The following is a 27475-nucleotide window of genomic DNA, read 5'->3' on the forward strand; positions in this document are numbered from 1 at the left end:
CCGCCCCTGCGTCCGCGCTGAGTCACGAGGGCGGAGCGGCGTTGCCGGGGCAGCCGGCGGGGCGGTTGGAGCCGTTGGGCGCGCGGGGGCGGCCCCCCTTCTCCCCCCGAGGGCGGGCCGTGCTTGAGGCCGGGAGCCCTGGCAACGGCGCGGCGCGGCGGAGTAGCCGGGCCTCGGCAGCCGGACGGGCCGCCGCCTGCTTCGCTGCCGAGTACTGTCCGCCTTGCGCATCCCTCATTTCCCTCCCTCCGCCCCAGGGTTAGGGAGAAAGCGAGGAGGGAACGTAATGGCTTTCGGTCGAGGTGGTTTCAGCCCCGTCGCCGCAGGCGAGGAGGCCGGTGCCTAGCGCGGGAGGGCCGGCCGGCCCCCCGGCAGCCCTCCCTCTCCCCAGGAGCTCTCCCGCCTGCTGGGCAGCTTCGGGCGAGGGCGCTCAGCGGCGCGGAGGCTCCGAGCCGGGCAGGTAACGTCGTACCTGAGCACGGGCAGCTTGGGCGAGGGAAGGGAGAGAGAGTGTTTCGGAGGACCCTGCTGCCGGAGGAGCTTCAGTCCGACCTCCTACCTTGTCTGCGGACGGCCGGCTCAGCTGAGGGACACGTCACCACAGACTCATAAATCTGTTTTGGTTTAGCTTTGGGGTATTATTTTAACTGTATCCCTTCCTCCCCGTTTTTTGAGGTAGACATTAATGTCTGACAGCTCTCCCAGCGAGTTTTTCTCTGTCCTTTCAATTTGTGAGAGGTTTAGGAGAGCTTGCTCATGTAGGAAGGAATGCCTGGCTGATCGTGGGCAGTGGTGTAGGAAACCCTAGGAATCCATACAAAATTAAATCCATGTAAAACAGCCCTTGTGTCACTGCACGTAAGAGTTCATATGACCTTGTGCCTCCTAGTCCTTATTTGGGTGAATTATCTTGGGTTTCCTTTTATTTTAGCAAAGCTTGACAGTTGATTGTCACAGTTTCCCTAAAAGGGCCTTTTCTGTTCTGTAGCATGCAACCTTTAGTGGTCTGAGCCAGGAACCAGTTGGAGCTGTTGCACAATCATTTTTTTTCCCTAGGGTGGTTTTGTTTTTTGATTTAGTCTTTCAAATGCAATGTAAAAAACCAGGATAACCTTGGCAACAGTATACAGTACAGTATAAATGAGAGGTTAGAGGTTATAATCTATGGTGTTATCCTCATGTATAAATAATCCCCAAATTCTAAAAAGGCTTAAAGAAGTATTACTTGAAACTTAATGTGGAGTTGTTTTATTTTTTTTAATTTTAGTAGTACAAATTTAAAACTGAAGAGTTTTGATGCTTTTTCAGGGTTTGTCTGTACAGTATATATACTACATAAGAGAGTTTTGTAACACAAAAGAAACACTTTTAAAAATATCCTTTGTCTTTCCTTTAGGATATGTAAGTGGATGCTTTCTACAAGTAATGTCTTAACAGTATTGCATAACTCTTCTGCTCCCTGACATCTCTCAGTTCATTGAAGACTGTTCCTTTTCTGTCTGTTTAGACTGCTAATAGTTCCACTAATTCTCAGTAGTGCGGCCTTGACCTCTACCTTCCCTCCTCAGTTTCTTGGAATATGCTGCAAAAAAATCAGACTCCTGGCCTGCTCTGTGTAAATTCCCTTTGAATTTCTTCTTGCCCATGGTATCTAACTACAGCATTTTCATTCTTATTTCTGAGAGAATCTTGACAACACTGACTTCTGGGCACCTGGTTTTGTACTTTTTTGCCCAGTCCACCATGACTAGTCTGCTAGCAAACCTAGATTTTGTTATTTGTTTGCCCACTTCTGTCAAACCCTTTCTACCAAGTCACCTGTTACAATTTTCCTAGCTGGGCTTCAGAGCTGCCATTTTCTTCTCCTGCAGATATATCCTGAAAAGGTGCTGTATTTTTGAGGTAGCCAAATGGATTATGTATTATCTTCTTTTAAATATGATTTTAAATGTATTTACTAAGTGGAAAATTCAGATATCCTTTCCTAAAATGTTCACGCATGATGAGAGACAGGGAATACAGTCTTCGTTTCTCCCCTTGGATTTTGCAAACCAGTGGATGGGAAGGGTGTGCACTAGTACAAATACTGTACAAGCCGTTGGTCTTGTATGTGCCTGGCAGCAGTTGTCTTAGCAGTAAAGGTGAATATGAAGAAGTGGATTTGATCCAGCTCCTTAACCAGAATGTAAAATCACTACTTTCTGCTACATGCCTCAGTGGGAGTAGCAGTGTGCACTGTGTGCACCACTGTGTGCAATAGTCTTGAAAAAAATATTCTGTTGTTGTAGCTCTCTTCCTAGGAATAGGGTGCAGTTCCATCTATGTCTGCAGAGGTGAAATGGGATGTTTTTGCCTATGATACACTAATAATATAGGAGTCAAAACACCTAAGAATGCAGTTAAATAAGTGTCAAGATGTTTGAAATCAGGTTTGCAAAAGCAAGATATTCCTATAGTAGCTATTCTCTTCAGTAACTCTGAAATTATTAAAATGATTGCGTCTGTTGTGTGTAACTTGGTAAGAAAACTCAACAAATTTAACAGTTACCATTAAGTTTAAAGCCTCGTGACAAGAAGAGAGCAAAAAGAATTTGCTTTTCAACACAAAGAATGAAGCTGTGAGTTGCGCTTAAAAGAGCTTAGACTGAAATAAGACCAACTGTAACAACTGGCAAAAACAAATGAGGAAATAATCAGGTGTTTGCTTAAGTGTATCTGTTGGTATTTTTCTACCCAGAAAACTGTCCCGAAGAGTCTGTAGTTCAATTAGCATGCTCTCTTTAGTCTAAAAGGTTTTAAGAAGGGTCTATATCAACTTTTTGTGACACTCGGTATTAAATTGCCAAGTGAATGGGTTTATCTTTGATTCCCTCATGGCTGATCTTTTCCACATGACATAAAGACTGCAGGCAAAGACAAACAAATATAGCACTCAGGCCTGACAAATGACTCCCTAGGTTTTTTGTTTCTTGATATTTAGGTTCAATAACTGGTCAACAGGAAACACTGTTGATAGATAAATAGATATCTCTATAGATATCTTGATTTATATGTGTATGTAGGTAAATTTCAATATAAGAAACTTCCACATTTCTGAGCATAATGATAACATCATCATGTATCTCTTAAAATTGCAGACAAAAGTGGAGGAAGTACATGAAAGAATGTCACTATCTGTATCTTAAGTAGGAGTCCATTTATTTAAAGACTCACAATTCTTATGTGCTCACTTTGATGTCAAGCTGCACTGAAAAAGTTTTTTTTCCTTCAAAATACACAAATGAAAATATTTCAGTTAAACTGGTGGTACATACAGTGCAATGTAATATGTTTAGCTGAAATGAATGTAGATTAATAGGAACTGACAATGCTAGTCCTTTCAGGAGAGCAACTAGTTGGACATTTTTGTTGTAATAAATACGACAATGTCCTGTATTTTGTCTTTAGAATGTGCTAAGAATTTACAATTACATTGGAATCTGGTGGAAGTACAAGGGGTTAGTTTCCTCTGAAAATCACACTTGCAGAAACTCATAGTTAGAACCTGCAGTTGGAGAAGACTTTGGCTATAAAAGTTTGTTTGAAAAATATTTGAAAGAGACCAAACTGGAACAAAAAAGAACGTTCAGTATAAGCAAAGAGCAGCTGGATGGTCTTGTGTGCATTAAAGAACTTGAGACATTTTTATAGCACTGTGTGGGTGGTTAGGAAGGTTTGTGTACATTTCCCAGCAATGTTCACGGACAAGCATAAACTTTGGCTCTCTGACCCTCACTTTTTTACTTTCTTAATTGGAAAAATGGAAAAGGTATAACTTTTTCCTAAATAAGAATGCAGCAGGTTGTCTATAACCCTGAAGACCCAAGGGTATTGTTAAAAGTGCATAGGACTAATATATGTCTATTGTTGCTCCCAAATACTCTCTTGATTTCTTTTAGATTCTTTTCATCAAGTTGTTTGTTTAAACTTGCAAAACAGAATAATATCTGTTTGATAGGTAGTGTTATTTTCATGATCCCAGCTGAAATAAAGGTAGCGATAGTATGATAAGAGTATTTATTTCCTTGAAGTTTTGGTGTCTCTGTCTTTGTGGAGTACAAAGGGCCTTGTGAGATGATGAGGGACACTGGAAGTGGAAGGAACTAAATGAAATATTTGTTCATTAATTTTCTCAGTAAAATTAATTCACACTATTTTAAAAAAATTACGTTTTTCCTATACATAGGTGTCAAATATTGTTAGCTATGTTCCTTCAAAAAACAAACACAAACCAAAACCAAGAAGCCTCCACCCCAAAACAGTAACACCTGTCAGAGTTTTTCTGAGTCACTGAAAGGTTATTGGAATGCATTCATTTTTTATGAAAAAGAGGCAATTGCAGGTCCAGAAATGGGTAGACTTGCATAGGGTTGAAGAAAAGAATTCCAAATGATGGGTAAATGACATTCAGTATGCACATGCTTGTCAACACTGGACATGTTGTTCACTGAAGGAAGGAATTTTTTTTTTTTTATCTAGAATATTATTTCTTTCCTTTTTTTCCTTGAAATTAAGAAAGACAAGCTTTAAAATGACTAAACCATTCAGTAAAATTAGGTCAATTTGTGAAAGTGTGATATATTTACAGTAATTGTGTTGGCTGAGGTTAATGCAGTACAAGTCTAGGCAGTAACCTGTCAGCATGAATTAAATATTAATCCCCTGCTGCAGTGTCTGAATTGCAGCCAGCAAAAAGTCCTCTAAAGTCTCCAGGTTAATCACCTAGTTAAAGTTTGTTTTGGCCTCCATCTTATTACAACCCTAAGTAACCTATTATTTTAATATAGCACATTCTTAGAGAACTTGAAACATTTTGAAGTCTGTTCCATTTTCTGATACAGTGTATTATATCAAAATGGACTTTGTGCTACAGAGTACAGGCTTAGGTAAAGGGAAGGTAATTCAATACATTGTTCAGATTAGTTCTTTCTCTGTAATAGCCTAGTTTAACTGGTTTTGGAAACACTTTTTTTGCCACTTATGCAAGTTTTTATTATTTATTTATTTATTTTTTACATAGACCAATGAAAAGCCAGGTAAGAGTAGTTGAAACTCATGACTTTAAAGATGTGTTATCCAAAGATGACTGATTTACAGTGACCTGCAATCCTGTTCAGGATTGCTCAACTGTAATAGCTTTATGGCATATTTGTTTTATTAAGGTAAACAATTAAACCAGTGAGTAAGAAGTGAAGCCAACAAAACTATCTGTAGTGTATAAAATTGCATTAAAACATGAAAGGCATATCTGAAACAAACATAGGCAAATAAATTTCGAGTAAAGGTAGTCATTGTGTACTTTAATCTTTCTACTCTGTCTGCTTTCTGTACAGGAAAAGCAATACTAGTGACAGTCACATCTTAATTGGCAGTAGCAAGAAGCTAATTAATTGTGTTGTGCTGAAGCTTTTCTAAAGTTTGAAAACAGTATTATTACTCTGTGCAGCTACAGTACTGAAGTAAGCACAGGGACAGTTTTATCTCAGGATTTCTTTGTTTCAATGATTTGTATATATATATAATTATTATTTTTCTTTACCACCTTTTAAAAGAAAGAACAAAATAAAAAGAAAAAATACATTCCTCAGCAGAGTACATTGTTTTACATAAACTTGTTTTTTACCTTGACATATGTAGTCCAGCAGTGCCTGAGATAAAGTCTCTCAAAACCAAAATTGGCATGATATATTTGAATTAAATAATAAATTGGTTAACCAAGAAATCTGTAACATCATCAAGTAGGAATAAAAATGCTCAGTTATTTGACTCCTTTGGAGAATTAGGTTTGTCTTCATGTTATGAAGCATGTTCTGTTTTCTGTCTTCAGCCATTTTGAATTCTTGCTAAAATGTTTGCTCAGATTTCTTTAACTGACACTTGATTGTGGCTTTTGCATAGATGTATTATGTGTTTATATGTGGGCTTCATGTTTGACTCCTAAGTTCTACTTTAATATTGATTTTAAAAGAATTAATTAAAATATTATGGTACATTCATCATTGGAGATGCCAGAAAGCTAATAGGAGTTAATAAGGGTGTTACTAACTCATAAAGTTAAGTTAGCATTTTTTTAGCAGCAGGATGTAAGAGCTGCTCAGCACAAATACTAACTGGTGAGTCTTTAATAGAATGAGTAAAACTTAGAAATAATACTTATGTGGGTGTAATTTATATACTACAGATCTGGCTGAGAGTTTTCATATCACTTTAGATTTCTAATTTTGGTCTGATTAGCTGCAGTTTTAATACTGTGAAAAAGGAATATACTATACTGTTGATTTTTAGGTAAGTTATTGTGAAAATCCTGTAAATGACTTCTAATGTTTCCTGTCTTTACAGTTAAACTAAACAATTTCCAGAATTATGTTTTCGTTTGTTTATTGTTGATGCTATTGCAGTACTGAGAAAGTTGAGACCACCCAACTATGCTGTCTTGCAGATATATTGTCTTATGACTTTTAGACCAGCTTGTACAGTATTATTATGAGCAAGGAAATTAAAAATGAGGAGAAAGGAAAATAAATTTCCTTTAAGTTTAACATTGCAGCAACAAGTTATGCAAGATCTGCTTGAAAACAATTTTCAAACCTTTTAAGGAAGTATCTTCTGTATGACTATGAAACTTAAAGACATTGAATTCTCCTCCTCTCTCCCTACATCTCTGTCCTGCACTTTTAGAGTTTTATTGCTGTTTACTGTATTGGTATTACATGCTGTCTCTTGTAAGTAAGAAAAAATCTGCTCATGGAGATTGCTTGCAAAACAAAGTTTGCATACTTGAGAAATTGACTCAGAGGAGCTTGGTTGATAGCATGCTTTTAAGAGATTTGTTTTGTGATTAAGGGTGTGCCTATTTGCTGTGTTTGAAATTAATGCCTGTTATATGTTGAAGCAGTGACTTTTCTGCAGCTGAGTTATGTGAGAAGTTGCTATGACTTTGCTTCCAGCTCTGATTATTACTACTGTTTGGCCATAAAGAGCTAAGATAGAAAAATCTTGGGATTTTTTGTTTGTATGAACTCTTGTGGTAAAATTAACACCTCCCTACTTATTGCTATAATTAGAGTGGAACAATTCCTGTATTGCTTGGACTGTTTGAAGATCCTTATTCAGAATTCACAAGCAGCATGCAGTTGATGCAGGTCTGTCATCCTGAATGCTGTCAGAACCCCTGCAGGCCAGTCTTTCTGTCTGCTCTGTAGCTGGCATTTGCAATTTGTGTTCCCTGGACTTGGACACTTGATCATTTTTCCTTTCTGTCTTCAGGAACTGTTTCCGTGAGTTATGTTCTGCAGGGTAAGAAGGTTGAATTCTATCCAAACAGGGTATTTCCAGTTAGATTTGTCTGAAGTTGTTATATAACCAGATACATGTTCCAAAGTCAGCTTGGTAATAAAATGATGGCCAAACAGGTGACAAAAGAGAGAGTATATGTAAGGGCCTCTGAAGGTTGATGCAGCTCAATTTTAGACAGATAACAATTTTTCAGAAGCCTTATCCCTGTAATGAGAACACAAAGTTTAGCCGCAGAGGTCACCCAGGATTTGTCAGTGAGAGTGTTCCATCATAGCTTATTGCACTAATGGCTGCCTTCACCGATGTTGCAGAAGTAGTGACTGAGGCACTTATACAAATGAAGATATTGTAATCTTTAGATGTCCTTGGAGCAAGTGTATTGTAGAAGCTGGTGTGATCTTCTGTGAACTATATGACCTGAGGTGTGTGGATATATTTCTTAAAACTATTTTGTAACATTGAGTTATATTTGCACTTATTATTTTTTCTAGTGTAGAGAGGCATTAAGCAGGACCATGTGTCAGCTGAGGAACTTTTGGAAGATTATCCCACTGATATTTGTAAAATAAATAAAATAAAAACCCAACTTTTGAAATGAATAGGATTAAGAAATTAAGGATGAAAACAGAAGTATTTTAATAGCAAAACCTGTACTATTAAAATAGTATAATATATAAAACAGAGCTTACATCTGAAACTAAGTCATACCAACTTCTGTCAGCTGGTTTTTCAAATTATTTAAGCTGAATTCTTTGGCTATAGAAATACATACCATGTTTAGGTGTCTTATACTTGTATAGGCCTAGCTCCAGTACAGTGGCTTTTGATATTGTGATTTGTAATTCAGTTTGGGTATATGAACTAGAGTGTTATAGGATTATTGTGTCAATTTTTCAGCTAGTATAAATTGTTGTGACTTGGTGGAATTTTGTAGTTCTGCTGAACATTCTCCAGCTAGAGCTGTGATCCTTTATCATCTGCCACTTTAGGAATCTAGTCTGTGCAAACCACTCTTTGGAGTCCTTGCTCATCTGATAACCAGTGCGGACATCTCTCATCATGTCTCAAAGTTTCTTTTGCTGGCAAAATGAAGAATGGCAGCCATTTAAATAATGAAACTGTAATGGAGCTATAACAAATCACTGAAGTACTTTAGATTATTCTGAAAATTTCTGTGTTACTAAGGTCAGAGCCATAGAATTATTTTAAATGCAAAATGGAGTGAACCTTGGGATGAGTGTTTTTAATAAATCATGTGTGTGTATGTGGCAGACATGATGAACAAGGTATTATAAAATGCAAATAGTAATGACAGATGAACACTTAATATCTGACTGAGTAATGATTTACCTAACAAGATATCAGTGTCTCATTATGTGGCTTAACTGCTATAGAAAAGTTTTGGAGTTTTGTGATTTTTACTGACAACTTGCTTTAATCTGATTTTCCAAGTATTTACTGAGGCATAAGGAAATAAAGTGGTCAGAGATGGAAAACTGTTCAGCCAGGATCCAAACCTGAAATTCTGTTTGCATTCTGCATTAACTGTAGTTTTTAAGTGGTCTTCTACCGATTATTTTTATTCCTTTTGCTCAACAAATTGATTCTAATTCCATCTGGAAAGCAATTAAATCTTCTGTTTTGTCTTCTACCGGAAAAATCAGCAGTAAATGCTAATATTAGAAACAGTCTGCTGAATAAATTTATTTTGTCGAATTCGGGGATTCAGCACACAAACTTTAATTTGGCAGCAGATATTCAGGACAGTTACACTTACTTTCTATTTCATACATCAGCAAATTGCTGTCCTTCAGCTGCTGATAGATACGCCTGCAGTGTGCTGGGATGTTTCATCCTGCCTTTAGAGATTAGACACTTTCTTCAGAGGCAGCAAGGTAAGTCTGTTTCTTCTCAACCCTTTCTGCTCTTGAAACGGGATCTTTGTAAAGGATTTCCTTTTCACTTTGTCATGCCATTTAGGGTAACTTTTAAAGAAAACACCCATGTCTTCCTCAAATGGCAGTTAATATAGCTCTCCTCAAAGCCCAGCTGTAAAAGTTGGCATGCAGAAACTTAGAGGAAAAAGGGTAAGATACCTCCTTCAATCCCCAGATATAAGGAAGAATGTGCTTTTTTCGCAAAGGAAGCAAAAAAAGAAGGGACAAACTGAATGAATTAAAAACTTTGACCATTGTTGCTAGGGTTATTCTACCATTGGAAAGATTCTGCCTTGACTCAACTCCACCACCTCTTTCCTTACTGAACTGGGAATATCGTGATGGCAGAGAAGAGGAACAGAGAACAGAGAAAAGGTATCTTTGGCTCACATGACAAGCAGCATCGAAGAATTCACAAGAGCAATTAATCAAATGTTCTTCAACAAAATTTATTGTGATGATGTAGGCACAGGAGAAAGCTTGCTTCTTACTCCAAACTATGTTCTAAGCTGAGAAGATAAAAACAATTCCTGTTTTCAAATATTATTTGCTTTTACTCCAGGGTGAATGATGATTTGCTGTGCTGTTTCACTGAATACAGAATAATTAAATGTCCAGTACTTTCTGAAGGAAGAAGGAAGTTTAGTTCTTTGCTTAATTCTCTTGGCAACCTGTATTCTTTATCACAGTCCAACATTCTCCTTTCAGAAGCTACAGCGGAATGCCTTATCAAACTGCAGCTGGTGGTCATGGGAGATAAAATTTGCAGCTCTAGAAAATATCTAAAATGCTCTGAATTGCCCTCTTAAACTGTTTGTATGGAGCACTCAACCAGCATGTGTCTAAGGTTTTAACTTAACTAAGTTAACATTTATTGTGTAAATACATTGCTTTATAAATGTCCAAGAGATCAGTTCATTTTTCAGATAACAGACCCAGTTATTAACTAAAAATAAATGTTTAACAGACTGCACTGAGTTGCTTTGGACTCAGTTTCTTGATTTTCTGTAATACATTTTCAAACTGGATAGGCTTCTCTTCTTCCCCTCCTCCCCCACCCCCAAATATTGAATGTTTGTTAAGCATCTTGACATGCATGCAACATTTTTACTGTTTGTAGATGGAAGAGGTGTATTGACATGTTTATTATTCATGAAAAACAGTCTTATTTTGGTTATCATAGCTGCTAGTAAAGTGTGTGAGGGGACAAACATCAGGAATTGGCTTCTACCTTGATTTCCTAGGTACATCTGTCCATTTAATCAGAAGGCTGAAAGAGGCAGCCTTGTCATAACCAACTGTTTTATGGTAGCAGAAAAGCCAGATAGCTGGTCCAGGAAGATCCAGGAGGTAGTGAGACTCCTGTCTACTCAAGACAGACGTGGAAGCCCCAAGCAAAGTGGTAGGAAGTAGAAGCTGTTGATTTGTGTGGAAGGAGCAAATTATTGATGGTTGAGTTTGGGAGAGTGTGTTGTTCTTTTGAGGGTATCAGAATTATTGCATTTACCTAATTTGGTAAGAAGTATAAAACAGTTTACTTACTCTCAATTAGCTCCTTTTGTTTTCAATTTATAAATTGAATAATGCACAGGGCTTTAAAAAGTAAGGGTTGGATTGCACAACACAGAAACAAAGCTTTATTTTCTAATACAGTGTTACTCAGTTCCTAGGTAGGTTTGCCTTTTCTTTATGCAAATGTTGTCATTGTGTACAAAAATGATAAATTGGTACTTGGACACCTGACATGTTGACCTTTCTTGACCTTTCTGGTTTAATTGTTTTAACCATTCCGGGCCTTTAAGTGTAAAAGCTTTCTAAAAATCTAGTGGAAGGGGTTGATAATTTTTTACAGAATTGTTCTTTACTGAGAGATATGTGAACTTCAGTGTTTAAGAAAATGAGCAAAGAAAATCTGACCTTTCCTTATTATAGAGAAAAACAGCTCCCATCATGTATTTTGGTATGGCTGAAGAAAGCAGGGAGGGTGGGCAAACTCATTTCATACAAATTTAGTAAGGATTTCTATGCTGTTCTTGTAAATTTAGGAAGATTATTTTTGGTTATTTCAGTAGTGCACAGTTGAACAATGTAGTTATTTAATAATGCTTATCTCAAACTGAAGCATGTCACTAATGAAGGCTGTGCATAGTGTCAAATAAACCATTTAATCATGAATTATTTGTTTGAAAGATGAACTGTCACCATAGCAAAAATTTGCCACACAGGGAACTCCATTTCTCAAATCTCTTAAGGTCCTGTAGTATCTGATGGTGAGCAGTTGAATAGCAGTGTATTTTTGGCTTTTTTTTCTGTTTTTTATTCCTCCACAGAAATGGAACAACCTGTCTAACTTGTATTTGAAGTTAAACACTCAAAAAAAGGGAAAAGGAGCTGTGCTGAACTTTTCCCTTCATCATATGCTTAAGGGCAATCAGAAATACGTAGCTGCCATTATTTTCTCTAATATGGTTTTACATTGGACGCTATTTCTGTATGCAAAATTGTGCACTGGCACTAAATTCTCAGCATTCTATATCTATAAAAATCATGTATGTGAAAAGTGTGCATTAATTGCAAGATTCTGATCCACAAAGGTATTTAAACACCTGTGCCCCACGGATTGTAGCAGCGGGTAGGCACAAATTACCCTGCCAGATCTGGGCTGAAGTGTATGGAACATGTCACAGCTGACCACCTCTGGAGCAAACTGTATTCCATGCAAAGTTACTATGTAGTTACTGTGTGTGTTAGTTTGTGCTGTGTGTGGTAACTATGTGCATTACTGATTGGCCCATTTCCTGGGATTGTACCTTAAAAGTAGAGGCAGAAGAAAGAGGAGGAGAATGTAGAGCTTTTGGCTGAGAAGATAATGCAGAGTGGATGTAATCAGACATGAGTGTCATTGGCAAATTCTATTGTCCAAATTGAATTTGGGATCATAGAAAACATTACAGTGCTGCATTTAGAAATAGCATAACTTCTAAAGCAGTGAATTTAGTTCAAAGTTACTAATCTCAAGAGAATGGCAACAGTTGTCACTTGTGTCCATGTCCATGTATTGCAGGCTGTTCTGAGGAGCAGGATGACGGTCCAGTTTTGTCTCAGAAATAAAGAGGGTACTGGTGCTTATGACTTATGGCAGTTTTCTTTCGGTCCACTTTTTCTATTGCCCAGTTAGAGTGCTTAAAAGTGTGCATACCTTATTAATGTTCTCTTAGTGGAGTATTTTTAATATAAAACAATGACTCTGCTCTTTTTTCCCCTTTAAACTCCTTTCAATTATTAATCTTTTGATTCTTAAGCTTTTATTCTTAAGATAGTACTTCTAGGCTGGTGAAGTGTTTGTGTGATGAGTTCTCTTAGTTTAAAAGCATGCTTTTCTTTCTTTGTCAGCTCAGTTTGGAAGTATGGAAGAATTTCCTTGGTTCAGCCTTATGGAGTAAAAATCTGTGTTGCTGAATGAGGGCTGAGGGATGTGTGCTGGCACTACAGTTAGTGAACCTCAATGCTTTTCTAATGCACACTGATATTCCAGTTGCTTGCCATTCTTGTTTGGCCCATGAACAAGAACAATAGAAGTAAGGTGCTTGTGAGATCAGTGAAGTGAAGCTTGGTGGGACATGCTTCTTGTAACACTGGAACACACTGTTTCCCCACCCAGGCTGTAGTTTAGTTGTAATAACCCATCTGGTGCCTGTCCCCATAACCTGCCCAGCCAGCAGCAAAATGACAGCTAAAAATAGGGGCTTTATAGTAAGAAGTCCTGGAGCAGTGGAAATGTGTAGTTCAACTAAGATTCTAAATAATCCTAGAAAATATTTTGACCTAAGAACAGATGCACACTGTTCTCATGTTTGGCCTGAAATATCCTTTTCCAAAAAGTGGATAATCCTAGTGAAATGAAAATAGTGGCAATGAGGTTATAACCTGAGGTTAATATAACCTAATAAATAGGTTATATGCAGTTTTATTAGATTCCTTTCTCTGTTTCTGTGTTCATCTTTTTTTACTTCCTGATGTTTCACTGGCTGTAAGAGCACGCTGTTGTTTGACTGGATCATGTTTCCCAGATGACTGAGCCATTATTATAAACACATCCTCTCCTAGATAAACTAATGAATAGCCTGTGGCAATGTCTGCACACAGTACATGCCTGGCAGGGTACAGCAGGATAGCTTGAAGATAATCATTTAACAGGTAATTGTTTTCCAGGTACCATGGGTTCAATATATAAAATGGATTGGGATGCAAAGGCTTATGTGTTCCTGTGGTTAAAAGGTCAGCAGTATTTTTAGATGCTGGTTAAATTCAAGCATATATATTTTTTTATATCGTTTGTTTACATGTAGGGCCAGGGTTTTTTACTGTAAACATAACTGGCATTTATTGATTTTGGTTTTGTTATGGTGCAGTTTTGAGTTTAACTTGGGAGGGGAAAAAAAAACGAATAAATCAAAGCTATTAAGAGCAACTTTTCCTGAAATGAAGTAGATTTCTATCTGAGATGGCTGCTATTTGAATACCTTTCAAAATGGAGTTACCTGGTCCAATACATGATGATTGTACAGCAGCTTTCTAGTAAGCCACAATAGAATCAGTTTACTTGCTGGGGCAGTAGGGTAGATTTTGTTGATGCATCAAGCATGTAAAAACAATATGCAGGCTAACCCACTCTTTTCTAAAACAATCCCATCTTTTTGCCAGAGCATCCCAATTTCATTATGCAACTTGTGTAATGGATTGTAATATACATATTAACTTTGTGTGCATAAGTGCAACTTAATCATTTTGTAATCCTGCTGATGACAGTAAAGAAGTAGCAACTAAATGTCTCTATTAAGCTGAAAGAGGGATTCAGAATGTGAGTAGAAGCTTTTATCTAAACCTAAAATTGTTTAAAAGACATTTAACTAAGGACATATCTAACTAAGAGGACTGGACTCAGTACATTGATGTGTTCAGTTTTAATAAAGTGATAGTGTTACTTCACTAATCTATTTCATCATGAAAGTTGAGACTAGATAAGGTCACAACCAGAACTGGGATTGGAACCACACACTTTTATACTAGCCAAATAAACTGTGGAAAAGTAAAATTTAAATTAGACTTTTCAAACAACGCATTTTTTTAAGATATTGAGGGAGGATCAATCTTGGAACCATTCAGCCCCTGGAAGGCGCATACTCTGTATTAAAATTGTGTTATTTTAAAGCTGTCTGCTAAAATACACATTGATTAAACAATTTAGGACAACATGGCTACTTTTGGAGTGTATGAGATAGAATGCCAAACAATCTTCTGCAAAGAGAGCTGCAATACTGAGCAAGAGTGCCCTGATCTAGCTGTTGCATCAGAAGTGGTCAGTCAGCTAAAGGCAGACCAAATGTGATGGGAAAAGGAAATACGTATGTATTTCTGGCTCTAGAGATTAATGAGCCAGAGAGGAGAATGTCACTCCTGCTGCTGCACCCCAGGCTAAACGAGAGTGCTGTGAGACTCCAGCATGCTTTCAGTATTTTAAGGAGTGGCACAGAGGTGGAGACTGATTTTGCAGAGAAAGAGAAAACTATTGTGAAAGTGGAGAAATGAGCCACCCTTTTGTGTCCCTTCTTTTTCTTCTCTTTGCTGTCTTTGTGATGAGGGTGTTTTCCTTTACTTGCTGTGGTCTTGTTCTGTTGTTGACATTAGGATTTTGCAGCTTTTGGAGTAGGAATGAGTTTAAACCCATACGTTTATGACTATAAACATCCTAAAACAACTTTTCTTTATTGCAGTTACATTCTCACTCATTTTACACTCTTCAGGCTTAAAGAAACCTGTTTTTTCACTATTACTGGAGAATATATGAAGTATATCTTGTTCCTTGCAGTTTGGTCAGCTTGCTCACCATAGGTTGTATGATATGGGAAGAGCTATAAGCAGAACCAGACCTTACAGTTGTAGCCTTTGTTGATACCATTCCTGGAAGATGACACTTCAGATGAAATATATAAATCATTTACTTCTCAGAGAAGTTATTTCTGGAGTGAGGGTTGTGGGGGGATGGTTTCCAGAATAGCACCTGTAGGGGAAGACTGTCCTTCCAGCCAGTCAGAGCCTCTCGCTTTCATTGTTAGCACAATCCAAAGATAACACTCTAGGTGAACCTTTCCTAAGAATGCTAGGCAATGTAGCCAAGTAGTTTTTCAACTAATTTCATTTATAAGAGAAGATCCTGGCAATTTGGCATTTATTAGTAGAGCATGCCGGAATACAAAGAGAGCTTCAGTCTGTGGAATGTGAGGTGTATGTTTGGAAAAAACAGAGGCTAAACATTTTTAGCTAACTGATATATCAGGACATCTTCTGCTCCTGGCCTGGAAAAGCGTTCAAGAAGTTTCTTCAGTAAGAAAATGAAATGTGCTTATAAACATTTACATTTCAGGGAGTAAGCCTGTCTCATATGTTTCTACTGGGGCAGAAGAATGTCCCAAGACACATGGCCAGCATTTTTCAACAGGCTTATTCACATAGCCAAAGAGTGGAAATTCTCTTACAATGTCTGTTCTTTAAAGCTGTGGTGTTCAACCCTTTTAGGGTCCTTTTTCAGGTAAATCAGTCTTGCAGGGCTTAAAAAGAGGTTGCTGAGCAAGAAATCAGGCATCCAAAGTCTAATTAGGGCCAGGCGGGGTAAATGGGCATGAAGAAGCCAAAGCAGGTATTGGGTTAGTGTCAGTCTCACCAGCAGTGATACTGGCACAGGTATGAAAGACAGAAAAAAGTTTACTTGCAACCCAAGCACACTGTTTTCCCCTGGATCGTCTGGAAGGTGGTCTTGGTTAAAAATGTGGGACAGCAGGCAGCTCCACAGGGTAGTCAGGGATTTGACCTTGTGATTCACAAATCACAGGTTGCTGTTGTGTGGCTTTGTTTGACAGCTGTCTGTTCTGTCACATTTCCAAATCCTAAGTCCAGACATCTAAAATTGCCGTTGTGCCCCTCTGTCCTCCAGCATAAATAGCTTCTGCTATTCCTTGTTCCCCATTCTTCCCCAAAATGCTGTTCTTCTGTCAAATTTTTGTGTCTTCGCCATCCCCTCCAAATTCTTGAATTAACTCCTGTCATCGTGTTTCTAACTGTAAGGGATTGAAAATTATGGGTCAGTTTTCAAAGCTCATTGTTTGTTTTTAAAAAGTATTAGTGTTGGGTTAACCTTACCTACTTTCTCTACTTTCTTTTTCTTTTTTTTTTCCTGAAGCATGAGGGTTATGTTTCCAGGATTTTTTTCTGTAACCAAGAATGGTGGTAGCTCACCTTGATAAAGAATCACCAGATTGCAAGATCTGGAATATTAAAAAAAAACCCACCACCAACAAAAACTAAATATAGTAACTTCCAGAGATCATATGAAAACATTAAATGATTTATAAATAATTCATAAAACCTGCTGTAAAAAAAAAAAATCAATTCCTCCTGAAGATAATGATGGGAAAGCATTCAGCTGTTGCTCCTACTATCTGTGCTTTTCTTAAATGTTAAAAATGCTTCCAATGCCTTCTGTTACACTTCCTTTCTTTATTACTCATTCCCCTCACTTTCATTCTTGTCTTGGAGTAGCTCAGGGCCCTAATCCTCACTTCCCACACTCTGTTTTGAATACTGCGAGGATTTAAGATGCTTTTTGTTCATTCCTTTCATTTTCTGGAAAACAAATAGAAATTTTGGGATATTTTGCCAGTTCTCTTCCTAGTAAGCTGTAGGAGTGTTTTGCTGTTTCTTGTGGGGTCCCCTTCTGAGCTTCCTGAGGATGCAATATCCATTGATTCTATTGCTCCCTCATTTTTTCATACTGGTATGTGAAATTTTCCCTTTTCTTTAAGTTAGGTTCTAATAGATCATGGGAAAGGAAGGAAAGTCTTTGTCTGGTGAGGTAGATGGTTAATATTGTCCCAGTTTATGTTGCAAAAGGCATGACATTAAAAAGCATATGAGCAAAAAAATTATGGATGTGCTCTGGAATTAGTTAATAACAGTTTGAAAGCTCTGTCTGAGATACCAGATTGTTTCCCTACTGATGTTTCTGCTTTGCTGACTCTAACCTGTAAGTGGCTTATATTTCAAACAAAAACAAAACCAGTTAGATAAACCAAACAGGGATGAAACAGAAAGATGAGCATTTTGTTTAAAGCACAAAAGTCAGTCTATGAGAATAACATGAAAATAGGGTCCCTTTCCTTTGTTTACCCTACTGCAAATATGTTTGCTTAGGAGCAATAAGAGTTAATAGTCAAACTTTACAATATAGTCAGAGATTTTCTCATAAAATGTATAACAGACTCTGCCCAGATGGCAAATGCTGATATGTAAATCTAAAACATGAAAATTTCCATTGGGGGCCAGATGGTAGCTTAATGTGAATTGTTTAACATTTAGGTTTATCTTATTAAAACTGCCTTTATAAGTCCAAACTAAGCTATCAATGTAGTTGGGAGAGCATATAACTAAATGAACAAAAAAGCAAACCATGAGTAAGAGGCACCTTTTGCTTATATGGATCATGGGAAAGCAGAGCAAGTCCTTGTCTGCTGAGAGAAGTTCTTTCTCTGTTTACAAAATTGTCAACAAAATAAATAAAATCACTACTGGTTTGCCAGGGGAAAAGTGCTCAAAACATATGACTGTCCCAGAAGTTAGACACTTGGACAATGGTAATACATACATTAAATAGATCTGAGTTCTAAATTAGGGGAAAACATTGCATCTGAAATCCCTCTCAGCTAACAGACTTACTTCCTCATGCCGAGGAGAACTAGCTTGTCCTGCGTCTCCTTTTAGCTCCTCTGATCCAATTCAAAAAATTGCACAACAGAGGAAAGAACAAACGGGCACTTGTGGACTCCGTCACATGATGGACCACTGGTGCCTTTACAGTAAATACTCCTGATATTAAGGGAAGTGGTTAGCATGGCTCTGAAATACCGTCACAAGCCTTTGTTTAGACAAATCTTTCATAGAATTCTTAGTGCATATATTCTAGTTTGGATATTAATCTGTGCTTGCTCTCCCCTGCAGCCTGCTGTTCCCCTTTAAATGAATCTTTTTGATTTGAGCACATGTCGAGCCATCTAAAAATTAGCACAGCAATACTTAAAATACTTTTTAGTAGCTTTAGTTAAACACTTCAGACATCAAACAGACAGTCACTTTTGTGATTCTTTCACAATGGAAAGATAAAAAATGTTTTGGTGTTAAACGTAAAATGGAGTGCCTATATTTGTATGTGTACGTCTGCGTGTGTGTGTGTGCTAGTGTTCAATGAGGCTAAGAAATAAAGTGGAAGGCTGTGGGGAGGCTGAAGGAACAAAATTGCAGTATATTTGCTTTAGACTGCAATTTATTTATTTGTTTATTTGTAGTTTTTTGCCACCCCCTTATGCTGGGGGTTATGACTCATTCGTCAGTGATTCACTGGTCAGTGTTGTCTCCATTAATTTTGACCTGAGGCTTTGTATTAATGCCCCAAATTTTGTACTCTCTTGAAAACAACAATATTATTAAAATCATTGGCTGAAATTATAGATAAGTGCTAAATGGCAGGTTAGATTTAAATCAGCACACTATTTGAGTATTTCATATAATAGCTTACTCAGTAGAAGAATACTTCCTCCATGCAGCTGATTCACATGAAGAGTAATTATTTGAACTGTTATTAGAATTTAAGGATAATATGACTATATTTATATAGAACTTTTCACGGTAAAAATAGCAGGGCTCTTTTCCCAATTCTATAGTGATAATTAAAAAAAGAAAACTTTTTGGTTTTCAGTGCCACACGTACAACAAACAAATTAAAAAAAGGGCTTCTGACAGACAGCTCTCTCCAGGGTAAAACACAACACTAACGAAGCTCTGACCATTTGCCAGAGACAAGATACTGGGCTAAATGTTGCCCCTTGAAAAATGGTGACATGAGGTAATCAATACTGTGGTTTTTCTCAGACAACAGTCCAAGATCCTTAATACCAGGCAAGCATATTAATTTCATTCTGATTTGAAAAATAATACTGCTTGCTGAATTGATTGGTGTGCAAATACAGAGGTCGTGTACACCTGCACCATTTCTTCGGCCAGCTGATGTGTCTCATCCCACAAATAAGGCAGCACCTAAAGCTACTTATTTTGGTAACGAATATATCCAATAGATTTAGGAGCTGCACCTTAAGGTTTTGCATTAAGACTGCATATTTTTCTTCTTAAGGAAAATGTGTTATGCCTTTTCCATTTTGATCTCTTTTGTTTTTTGTGATTTAAACTGAAACTGAACATCAGTTCTATTTTTATGCCATAGTCTGTTGCAACCCAGGGAGACAAACAGCTCTATTAATTCACAACCTCATGCATTACATGCACAAAAAAATCTTTTGAGTCACGTTTGTAAGGGTGCCTTGTAAATGAATAATTCAGAAGTGAGCCCTAAAATCCAGATCCTGCAGTTTTATCCAGAACATATTGCAAATGCTCCAAAACTAGGAAACGGTTCTGAGTCTGCTGCAGAAGGAGACAATGAGCAGCTGGTAAACTACTGGCCCTTAATGAAGCTATACCATATTGCAATATCTTCAATTGCTGCAGAACCTAATTAGTTCATTTTACCCTGCCAATCTGGAAAGACCAAACATTGTCTTGGGCAGCCACTGTAATTATTTCAGCTTCTTCACTGCTGGCCGTTAAAGCTGGCTTTGATCTCTCCCAGCAAAGTATATTATATATGCCTTAGATTTGTTAATGCCTGCATTGTATAAACACGCAGATATTTTATGTAACTGCCTGATTTAAAAAAAAGTTTTTTTAGTAACTAGTAATAGTTCTTGCAATATGTAAATATGAATGTTAATAGTATAGAATTTTTAATGAAGAAATGAGAATACTGAATTGGTTTGTTCAAACACAGACTCACACTAAAGCCTTTTGCCATAAATGTTGTAGAGAAGTTATCTTTTTGAATGGCAGAGTGACTTGGTGTTTAGGTTACTGTGCTTCTCTGTTTGAAAATAGTCTTTAGAGATAAGGGAATGTTTTGATTTTATTATGGTGGATCACTATGGTTATACTAAATTTATCTCAGGTCTAGAACCACTAACTGAATCATTAAAGATCTGCTGAAATGAAATGCTGATATATTATTTGTGGTGTGCTAACTTGATGAGTAAGTTCAACATTAAACAATATTTCTGTACACTGCTGCTAAAAAGGTAATTTTAAGAATAATGAAATATGCCATAAACTCATAACTCTCAGGCACCAGCTAGAATTTGTTCGACTTTTACCCATCTGACAAGTGTGGCCACCAAGTATTAAAGTTCTCCATCAGCTAACATCCTGATTGATGATTTTGTTGAGTGTTAGATTTTCTTCACAGAAGAAAATAGTCCATATTTTGGCCCTTAGAAACACTGAATGGTTGGACAATTAAAAAGCAAAACAAAATAAAAAACCCTGTGCAATTAATTAAAAGTAATTGTAGACAGATAAAATATATCAACTGGATGGATTTCGCTAGATTGCAAAGGTTATTTTGTCTTCTGAAACATTATAGCTGCATTTAAGTATACAGGGGATAGCTGATTTCCAAGAAATTTAGCTCATTGTTAGCAGTCTGATAAATGACCAACTCTGTGATGAGCCAGAGCCTAACTAACAAAATTTGACACCTATTAATTTATACTCAACTGTTCCAAACCAACCACATGTAGAATGACAACCTGGACTAAGATTTAAATTACAAATTTTTAGTGATTGGTCTTAATAACTGCGTTTAGTGCTACAGTGATGTTATGTCATTTGATGACTTTGAAACAAGGTTATCTTCCAGCTCTGTAGCACTGTTCTGCTGATCTTTAAGATTAATACTGAATATTGTAATGGAACATAAATATGTTAAAATGCATTTTGCAATATAGCTATTGCAGTTACATCAGCCAGCCCCCTGCCATGTTTTTAGTCAGCTTTTACGATTTTATGAGATCATGCTGAAAGAATTTACATGAGCAGCCTCTTTAATTCCTATTTTTTTCTCTTAAAAAAAAAAAAGACTTTCTAATGAAGTCACATAATTCCTTCTATAGCTTTATGTTTTCTATTAGCTAATTTAGGAAAGAAAAATACATTTATCCTCTGGCTAGTTCATATGTTACCTTAACTAATTATAACAAATTGCTTAGTTCCTGTCAGCCTGTCTGTGGGCCAGGGCAAGTAAACCATCAATTTATGCACGTCAGAAGGGGCATATAGAGCCACATTTTATTTGGATAATTTGGTAGGATTAAGAGACTAAACCTCAGTTACATGAATCTACCTGTTTAATACAGAATTAAAAAGATTTGTTATTGTTCTAAACCACTTTGCTGGGAAGGAAGCTTGCTTTAAAAATGTATTTCTATTACAGGACATGAACTTGATTGACATTCTTTGGAGGCAAGATATAGACCTTGGGGCAAGGCGTGAAGTTTTTGATTTTAGTCAACGGCAGAAGGAGTATGAACTCGAGAAACAGAAGAAACTTGAAAAGGAAAGACAAGAGCAGCTCCAAAAAGAGCAGGAGAAAGCCTTCCTGGCTCAGCTGCAGTTAGATGAAGAGACAGGTGAATTTGTTCCGATTCAGCCAGCTCAGCGTGTTGAGTCCGAAAATACCGAGCCACCAGTCAGTTTTTCACAGGTAAACTCTTGTATGTATTTGTGAGTGTTTTCAAACCACTTTCCATTCACAGGAGGACATAATGCTAGTGGTTACCTACAATTAATTTGCATTCATTGCTGTAATGGAAGATTCTTCAGTTATTCAAAGATGCAGTAATATTTTTTCCCATAACTCTCCTATTTAGAACACACATACTTCAAAACCAGAAACAGAAGCCTTGTCCTTTGATGACTGCATGCAGCTCTTGGCAGAAGCGTTCCCATTTATAGACAGCAATGAGGTAAATGCTCAGTTTCATTGTTTCGTGGGTGCTCTTTTAGGGGATCGGTCTTATTTCTCATTAAGATTTGTCGCGACTGTGCTATTAACTTGTGATGTGGCTTCAGCTTTGTCCCCATGCCAACTCCCAACTGGAATAAAGCATTGTAGGAGTCTTAAAGTAGGGCTGTATCAGGTGCGGGTGGTGTGGTGCCCTTGTGTTCCTTGTGCTTACCCTAGTAATGCAGTCAGGATTCAGCTTATGACCACAACTGATGGCAATCATTCCAGTGACTACAAATAACAGTAGTGGAGTTTTGCAGTTTGGTCATTTGCATAGCTCAGCTATGTGCAGTTGGTATATTTGAGTTGCTTTACTTCAGCGTACTGACCCAGACTATTTCATGTGGTAAAGATAAGCCCTTCACCAGTCAATTAGTAGCTTTTTTTCCTATTTTTTTTCCTTAATATGAAAACTGCTTTCATGGGAATATTTCTGTATTATCCAATTATTTACAAGAAATGCTTTTGTTAAGAAACACCTGTCTACTTGTTCTGCAGAAATGGTAGAACATCAAGAACAGGTTTTTGCTTTAGACAGTTCTAAGCTGTTTGTACTTTTTTAAATATTCCAGGTTTCTTCTGCTGCATTTCAGTCACTGGTTCCTGCTCAGATGGATAATAACCCAATCTTCATGTCTTCTAATCAAACTCAGCCACCTGAATCACCTGTTTTAGTTTCACTTACTGATACAGAGAATATGCAGAACATAGAACAAGTTTGGGAAGAATTATTGTCCCTTCCAGAGTTACAGGTAAAAGGTTAATATGATAAACACCTGAAAATAGTAGCATGATGTTCTGGGAAAGTATGGTATTCCAGAGAATGTAGTGCAACAGCATTTTAACAGATGGTGATTATGACCCCCACATTGGGGTACTACCTGTAGGATGTTTGTAAATCAGTGTTGGCTTTAATTTTTAAAAAATACTAAATTAAAGAATACATAGGAGAAAGGAAATTGATTCTCTATCAGAATGCCGTAGTAAAACAGTCTGTCTTCCCAACCAGAACTTCCCCATGTTTATTAAATTATTATTTGCCTCTGTTTGCAACCTGTTACATACAGTATTACAGCACTATCATGCTTGAAGTTCCAGTTGAATAAAAGAATGGGTACTTCTGAATTATGGATCCTATAACAACAGGAATTGTTTCCACAAGCATTATTGTAAATGTATTTTTGACAGTGTTTAAACATGTTGTGTAAATCATTTATGGTTACTTTCATTTAGATTTTGTCTTCAACTTTTATCTGGAGAAAAAGGTTTTGTAAAGAAAACAGCACATATATATAGGCTTATAACTATACCTGCCTCTTCTGTGTAACTATTGTTTATATATGTTCAGGAAGAACTAATTGTGTAACATACATGAAGTGGATATTTCCAAGAAACAATAGCAGACTAAAAAATCACTTTCCTATATTCCTAAATTGTGCATTACAAAGGACATCTACTTTGATTTTTTTTTCCTGTCTTTATTATGGTTTTATTTATATTTTACTTAAGTTGACTATAAAATTGAGCAGATTTATTTTTTCATATATCTTTGTAAAACATTATGGTGCTGCAGCATGATGTTGCTTTACTTTATGCTGTTAACACAAGAGATGAATAGTTGGTGGAACCCCTGTCAATCTAAATCATATTTAAAAAAAAAGAAAGCAAGTGTGGGGACTGCATCTTTCCTGTCATTGTCACTTTTTTCCTTAATCTTTGTATTTTTTTAATTTTCCTACTTTTCTAATCTTTACTGTTGTGATAGGGTTCAAAGCCTCACGTAAGGACAATTTGACTATGAAGAGGCAGCAGTGAAGCTGTAAATATAAAAGCAAAAGAAAATCATCTGTTGCAGTAATTCTGAATCATATTTGAATAATCTTCTGAAAAGAAGTGAGATAATTAAATTGAGGCTATCTTCTTTCTATGAATTATATTTGATGAAAGAGAAAACTCTTACTTTCAAAACCTTATCTTAAGCCTTGTGTGATCTCCATTTAAATAATCAGTGTGTGGTCCCTTCTTAAGAGAAAGAGATTCATTTTGGTAATTGCCTAATTCTGTGGGGACAGCAGGCACACTTATTTCAGATTCAGTTAAGATACTGCCACCCTGTTGGAAAGAACATTGGTCTTGTAGCCAGTGAAAGCCCATCAATGTAATGGTTCTAGGCACTTATGCTGATGTTAGCCAGCTTAACTAAAAGTAGGTGGGGTGAGTTAATGTTTGTAAGGCTTAATGTTAGTACTCTTTACTTCACAGAGAATTACATTTCTCTACACCAAACAGCTGTTTCATTCAATAGTTTCTAAAAGAATCTTATATTTGAAGAAATATATCTCATGATATGAAATTAAAGATTGCTGAGAATAATTGTTTGCTAGTGGTGTCAGTAAATCACATTCAATAATGTTACATTTACTGTACTGATACCTTTATTAGCAGTGGTGCTTGTGAGAGCTCCATGATTCCCAGTAGCAATTTAGCAGAACAGGAGAGCTCCATGAAATTTCCATATAGCACAGTGTGTTGGAATGGGTCTTCAGCATCTTGTTATGACTGACAGGCTCTGCTGGCTTAATCTAAGTAGCTTTGTCCAGAGTAAGTTGCCTTATACTCTGCTTAGGTGCCTAGTCTTCTCCCTAGTTTGCCTCTCCATAGTAAAATTGTGTTGTAGTAATCTAGGTCACAGCAATATTATAATACCCATTTTACATGCATGTTGATTTGCTAAAATATTTAATGTTTGTGGATTATATAAAAAGATTTTGTTATCAATTAGTGAGGTGTTGCTGAATTTCTCTACTTTTCTCATGCAGTGTCTTAACATTGAAAATGATAACCTGGCTGAGGTAAGCACAATCGCAAGCCCTGAAACGAAGCCAACAGAGATGCACAACAGCTATAATTACTACAACTCATTATCCATGATGAGGAAAGATGTTAACTGCAGTCCAGATTTCCTGAACAGTATTGAGGGTCCTTTTTCCAGCATTTTGCCACCAGAAGACACCAGCCAGCTGAGTGGGAACTCTTTAAATAGCACATCCACTTTGAGCTCTGATTTCTGTGAGGATTTCTATGCCACCTTTATTCATACAAAGGCGAACAGTGACACTGCCCCGACAAACACTATCAGTCAGTCACTTGCAGATATTCTAAGTGAACCTATTGATCTTTCCAGTTTCTCTCTGTGTAAAGCTTTTAATGGTGACCACTCAGGAACTGTACCAGAATGTAATGATTCTGACTCTGGTATTTCATTGAATGCAAGTTCTAGTGTAGCATCACCTGAACACTCTGTTGAATCATCTGTCTATGGAGATAAGACTTTTGGTTGTAGTGATTCTGAAATGGAAGACATGGATAGTGCTCCTGGAAGTGTGCCACAGAGCAATGCAAACATGTATTCATTGCAATTCCATGATCATGTGCTTTCTTCCTTGGGGCCAAGCACTCAAACCCCTACTTTGCAATGTGCAAACACACCAAAGAAAGAACCACCTGCCAGTCCAGGCCACCCCAAAGCTCCATTCACAAAAGATAAACCTTCAAGCCGTCTTGAAGCTCATCTCACAAGAGATGAGCAAAGAGCAAAAGCTCTGCAGATCCCTTTTCCTGTAGAAAAAATCATCAATCTTCCTGTTGATGACTTCAATGAAATGATGTCTAAGGAGCAGTTCAGCGAAGCCCAGCTTGCACTTATTCGAGATATACGCAGGAGAGGAAAGAATAAAGTGGCTGCTCAAAACTGCCGTAAAAGAAAACTGGAAAATATAGTGGAACTGGAGCAAGATTTGAGTAACCTAAAAGATGAGAAAGAGAAATTGCTTAAAGAAAAAGGAGAGAATGACAAAAGCCTTCGTCAAATGAAAAAGCAACTTACCACCTTATACCTTGAGGTCTTCAGCATGCTACGTGATGAAGATGGAAAGTCTTACTCCCCTAGTGAATATTCACTGCAGCAAACTAGAGATGGCAATGTCTTTCTTGTTCCTAAAAGCAAGAAGTCAGAGACTAAATTCTGAAGGGCAGCACAGCTGGTTAGCGTTCTTCAAGTTGTTATTTTTGTATCATTATCCAGATAGATTTTACTGTGAGGTGGAATGCAGAATTAGGTAACATAAATGATTCTATGCAACAGTAATTCTAAGGTTAATAACTAGTTTATGGAAGATGCAGGTTTAAAACTAATAGTGTAATGCAGGTGTATGTATGCAAAATTTGTAATCTCACTTTTATAACAAACATTTCCTTCTTATAGTACCACTTTGACTAGTTTCCGTATACATGTAAATATTTAAAGATACCGTATTTATATATACTGTTCTTATCTCTTGTTATATTCATAGATTTGAGATATATATATAAAATGATTTTAGCCTTCTAAATATAACTTCTTGCAAGACAAACAGTATGGCTTCTGATACCTTTTTTTATAAATATGCAATAATGTTTGTTTCCCATTTTTCTTATACATTTGTACTTGCTTTATATTTAATATATAATTTAGGATAAAAGTTGACAAAGTATGATTTTGATTTGTTTTGAAGTTCATTAAATTTTTTTTTTACTGTACTTCATACACATTTATTTCCCTAAAGTAGGTAATTTGCTGATTCAAACATCCTCACTAATTTTCCAAGGACAAGTCTTTACACAACAAATATGATAGTAATCGGAGATGTATCAGACAGCATTGTCAGCTTTACTGCTCCTTAGTTCATCATCATTTTAACTGCCTTTGGAAGGATAGTGTAACATAAATTTAAGTTTCAAGTCTATGTTAAGTTTACGTAACAATCCTTGTTTTACTCTCTGAACTCTACTTAACTCACGATGGGATCTTTTCTCCAAAGGCGTTTAAAATCTGTTAATTAAAACATCATCAGCACCATGCATTTTTCCAACTAAAAATTCTGTGTATTTCTCACTAATTCTTCTAGAAATGCGCTATGCATCTCCGAGTAGGGACAAATGATGCTTGTTGATATTACTTCTGAGGTTATAGATGACATACTGCCAACCAACTGCACTGTCTGGGACCTGTGCTTAATTAAAGTGTTGCAGAATTTGAAATTGTGAGTTGTAAGAGAATAAAAATTGGGGCAAACAAATAGAATTGCTTTGTTTACTCTTCAAAAGACTCATTGTACTTGATTATAGTGGATTTTATGAAATATAGAAAATAGTTTGTAATTCGAAA

At 36.9% G+C, this 27475-nt stretch overlaps 1 protein-coding gene across 4 annotated transcripts; it reads left to right on the forward strand.

The window, feature by feature from the left end:
- Positions 1-221: 221 nt before the first annotated feature.
- NFE2L2 (nuclear factor, erythroid 2 like 2) lies at positions 222-27475 on the forward strand. Of its 4 annotated transcripts, XM_026075814.1 has the most exons (6): positions 8018-9230; positions 9537-9647; positions 21697-21966; positions 22133-22228; positions 22842-23021; positions 25089-27475. In XM_026075814.1, exons 3-6 carry the CDS (start codon positions 21700-21702, stop codon positions 26295-26297), a joined length of 1752 nt encoding a protein of 583 aa, XP_025931599.1. In that variant the 5' UTR covers positions 8018-9230; positions 9537-9647; positions 21697-21699; the 3' UTR covers positions 26298-27475. The 4 variants fall into 4 exon arrangements, with proteins under 4 accessions (XP_025931628.1, XP_025931608.1, XP_025931599.1 ...); XM_026075843.1 differs by lacking the exons at positions 8018-9230; positions 9537-9647 and adding an exon at positions 222-460; XM_026075823.1 differs by lacking the exon at positions 9537-9647 and having other exon boundaries at positions 8017-9230.

Source organism: Apteryx rowi, unplaced genomic scaffold (genome assembly GCF_003343035.1).
Source record: "Apteryx rowi isolate R43461 unplaced genomic scaffold, aptRow1 scaffold_110, whole genome shotgun sequence".
Classification (NCBI taxonomy): Eukaryota; Metazoa; Chordata; class Aves; order Apterygiformes; family Apterygidae; genus Apteryx; species Apteryx rowi.

Coding starts and splice junctions, on each gene's coding strand:
- NFE2L2 (XM_026075843.1), top strand. CDS start 21,700: ATGAACTTGATTGACATTCTTTGGAGGCAAGATATAGACCTTGGGGCA. Junction 21,967..22,132: donor CACCAGTCAGTTTTTCACAG/GTAAACTCTTGT, acceptor TCTCCTATTTAG/AACACACATACTTCAAAACC. Junction 22,229..22,841: donor CATTTATAGACAGCAATGAG/GTAAATGCTCAG, acceptor TAAATATTCCAG/GTTTCTTCTGCTGCATTTCA.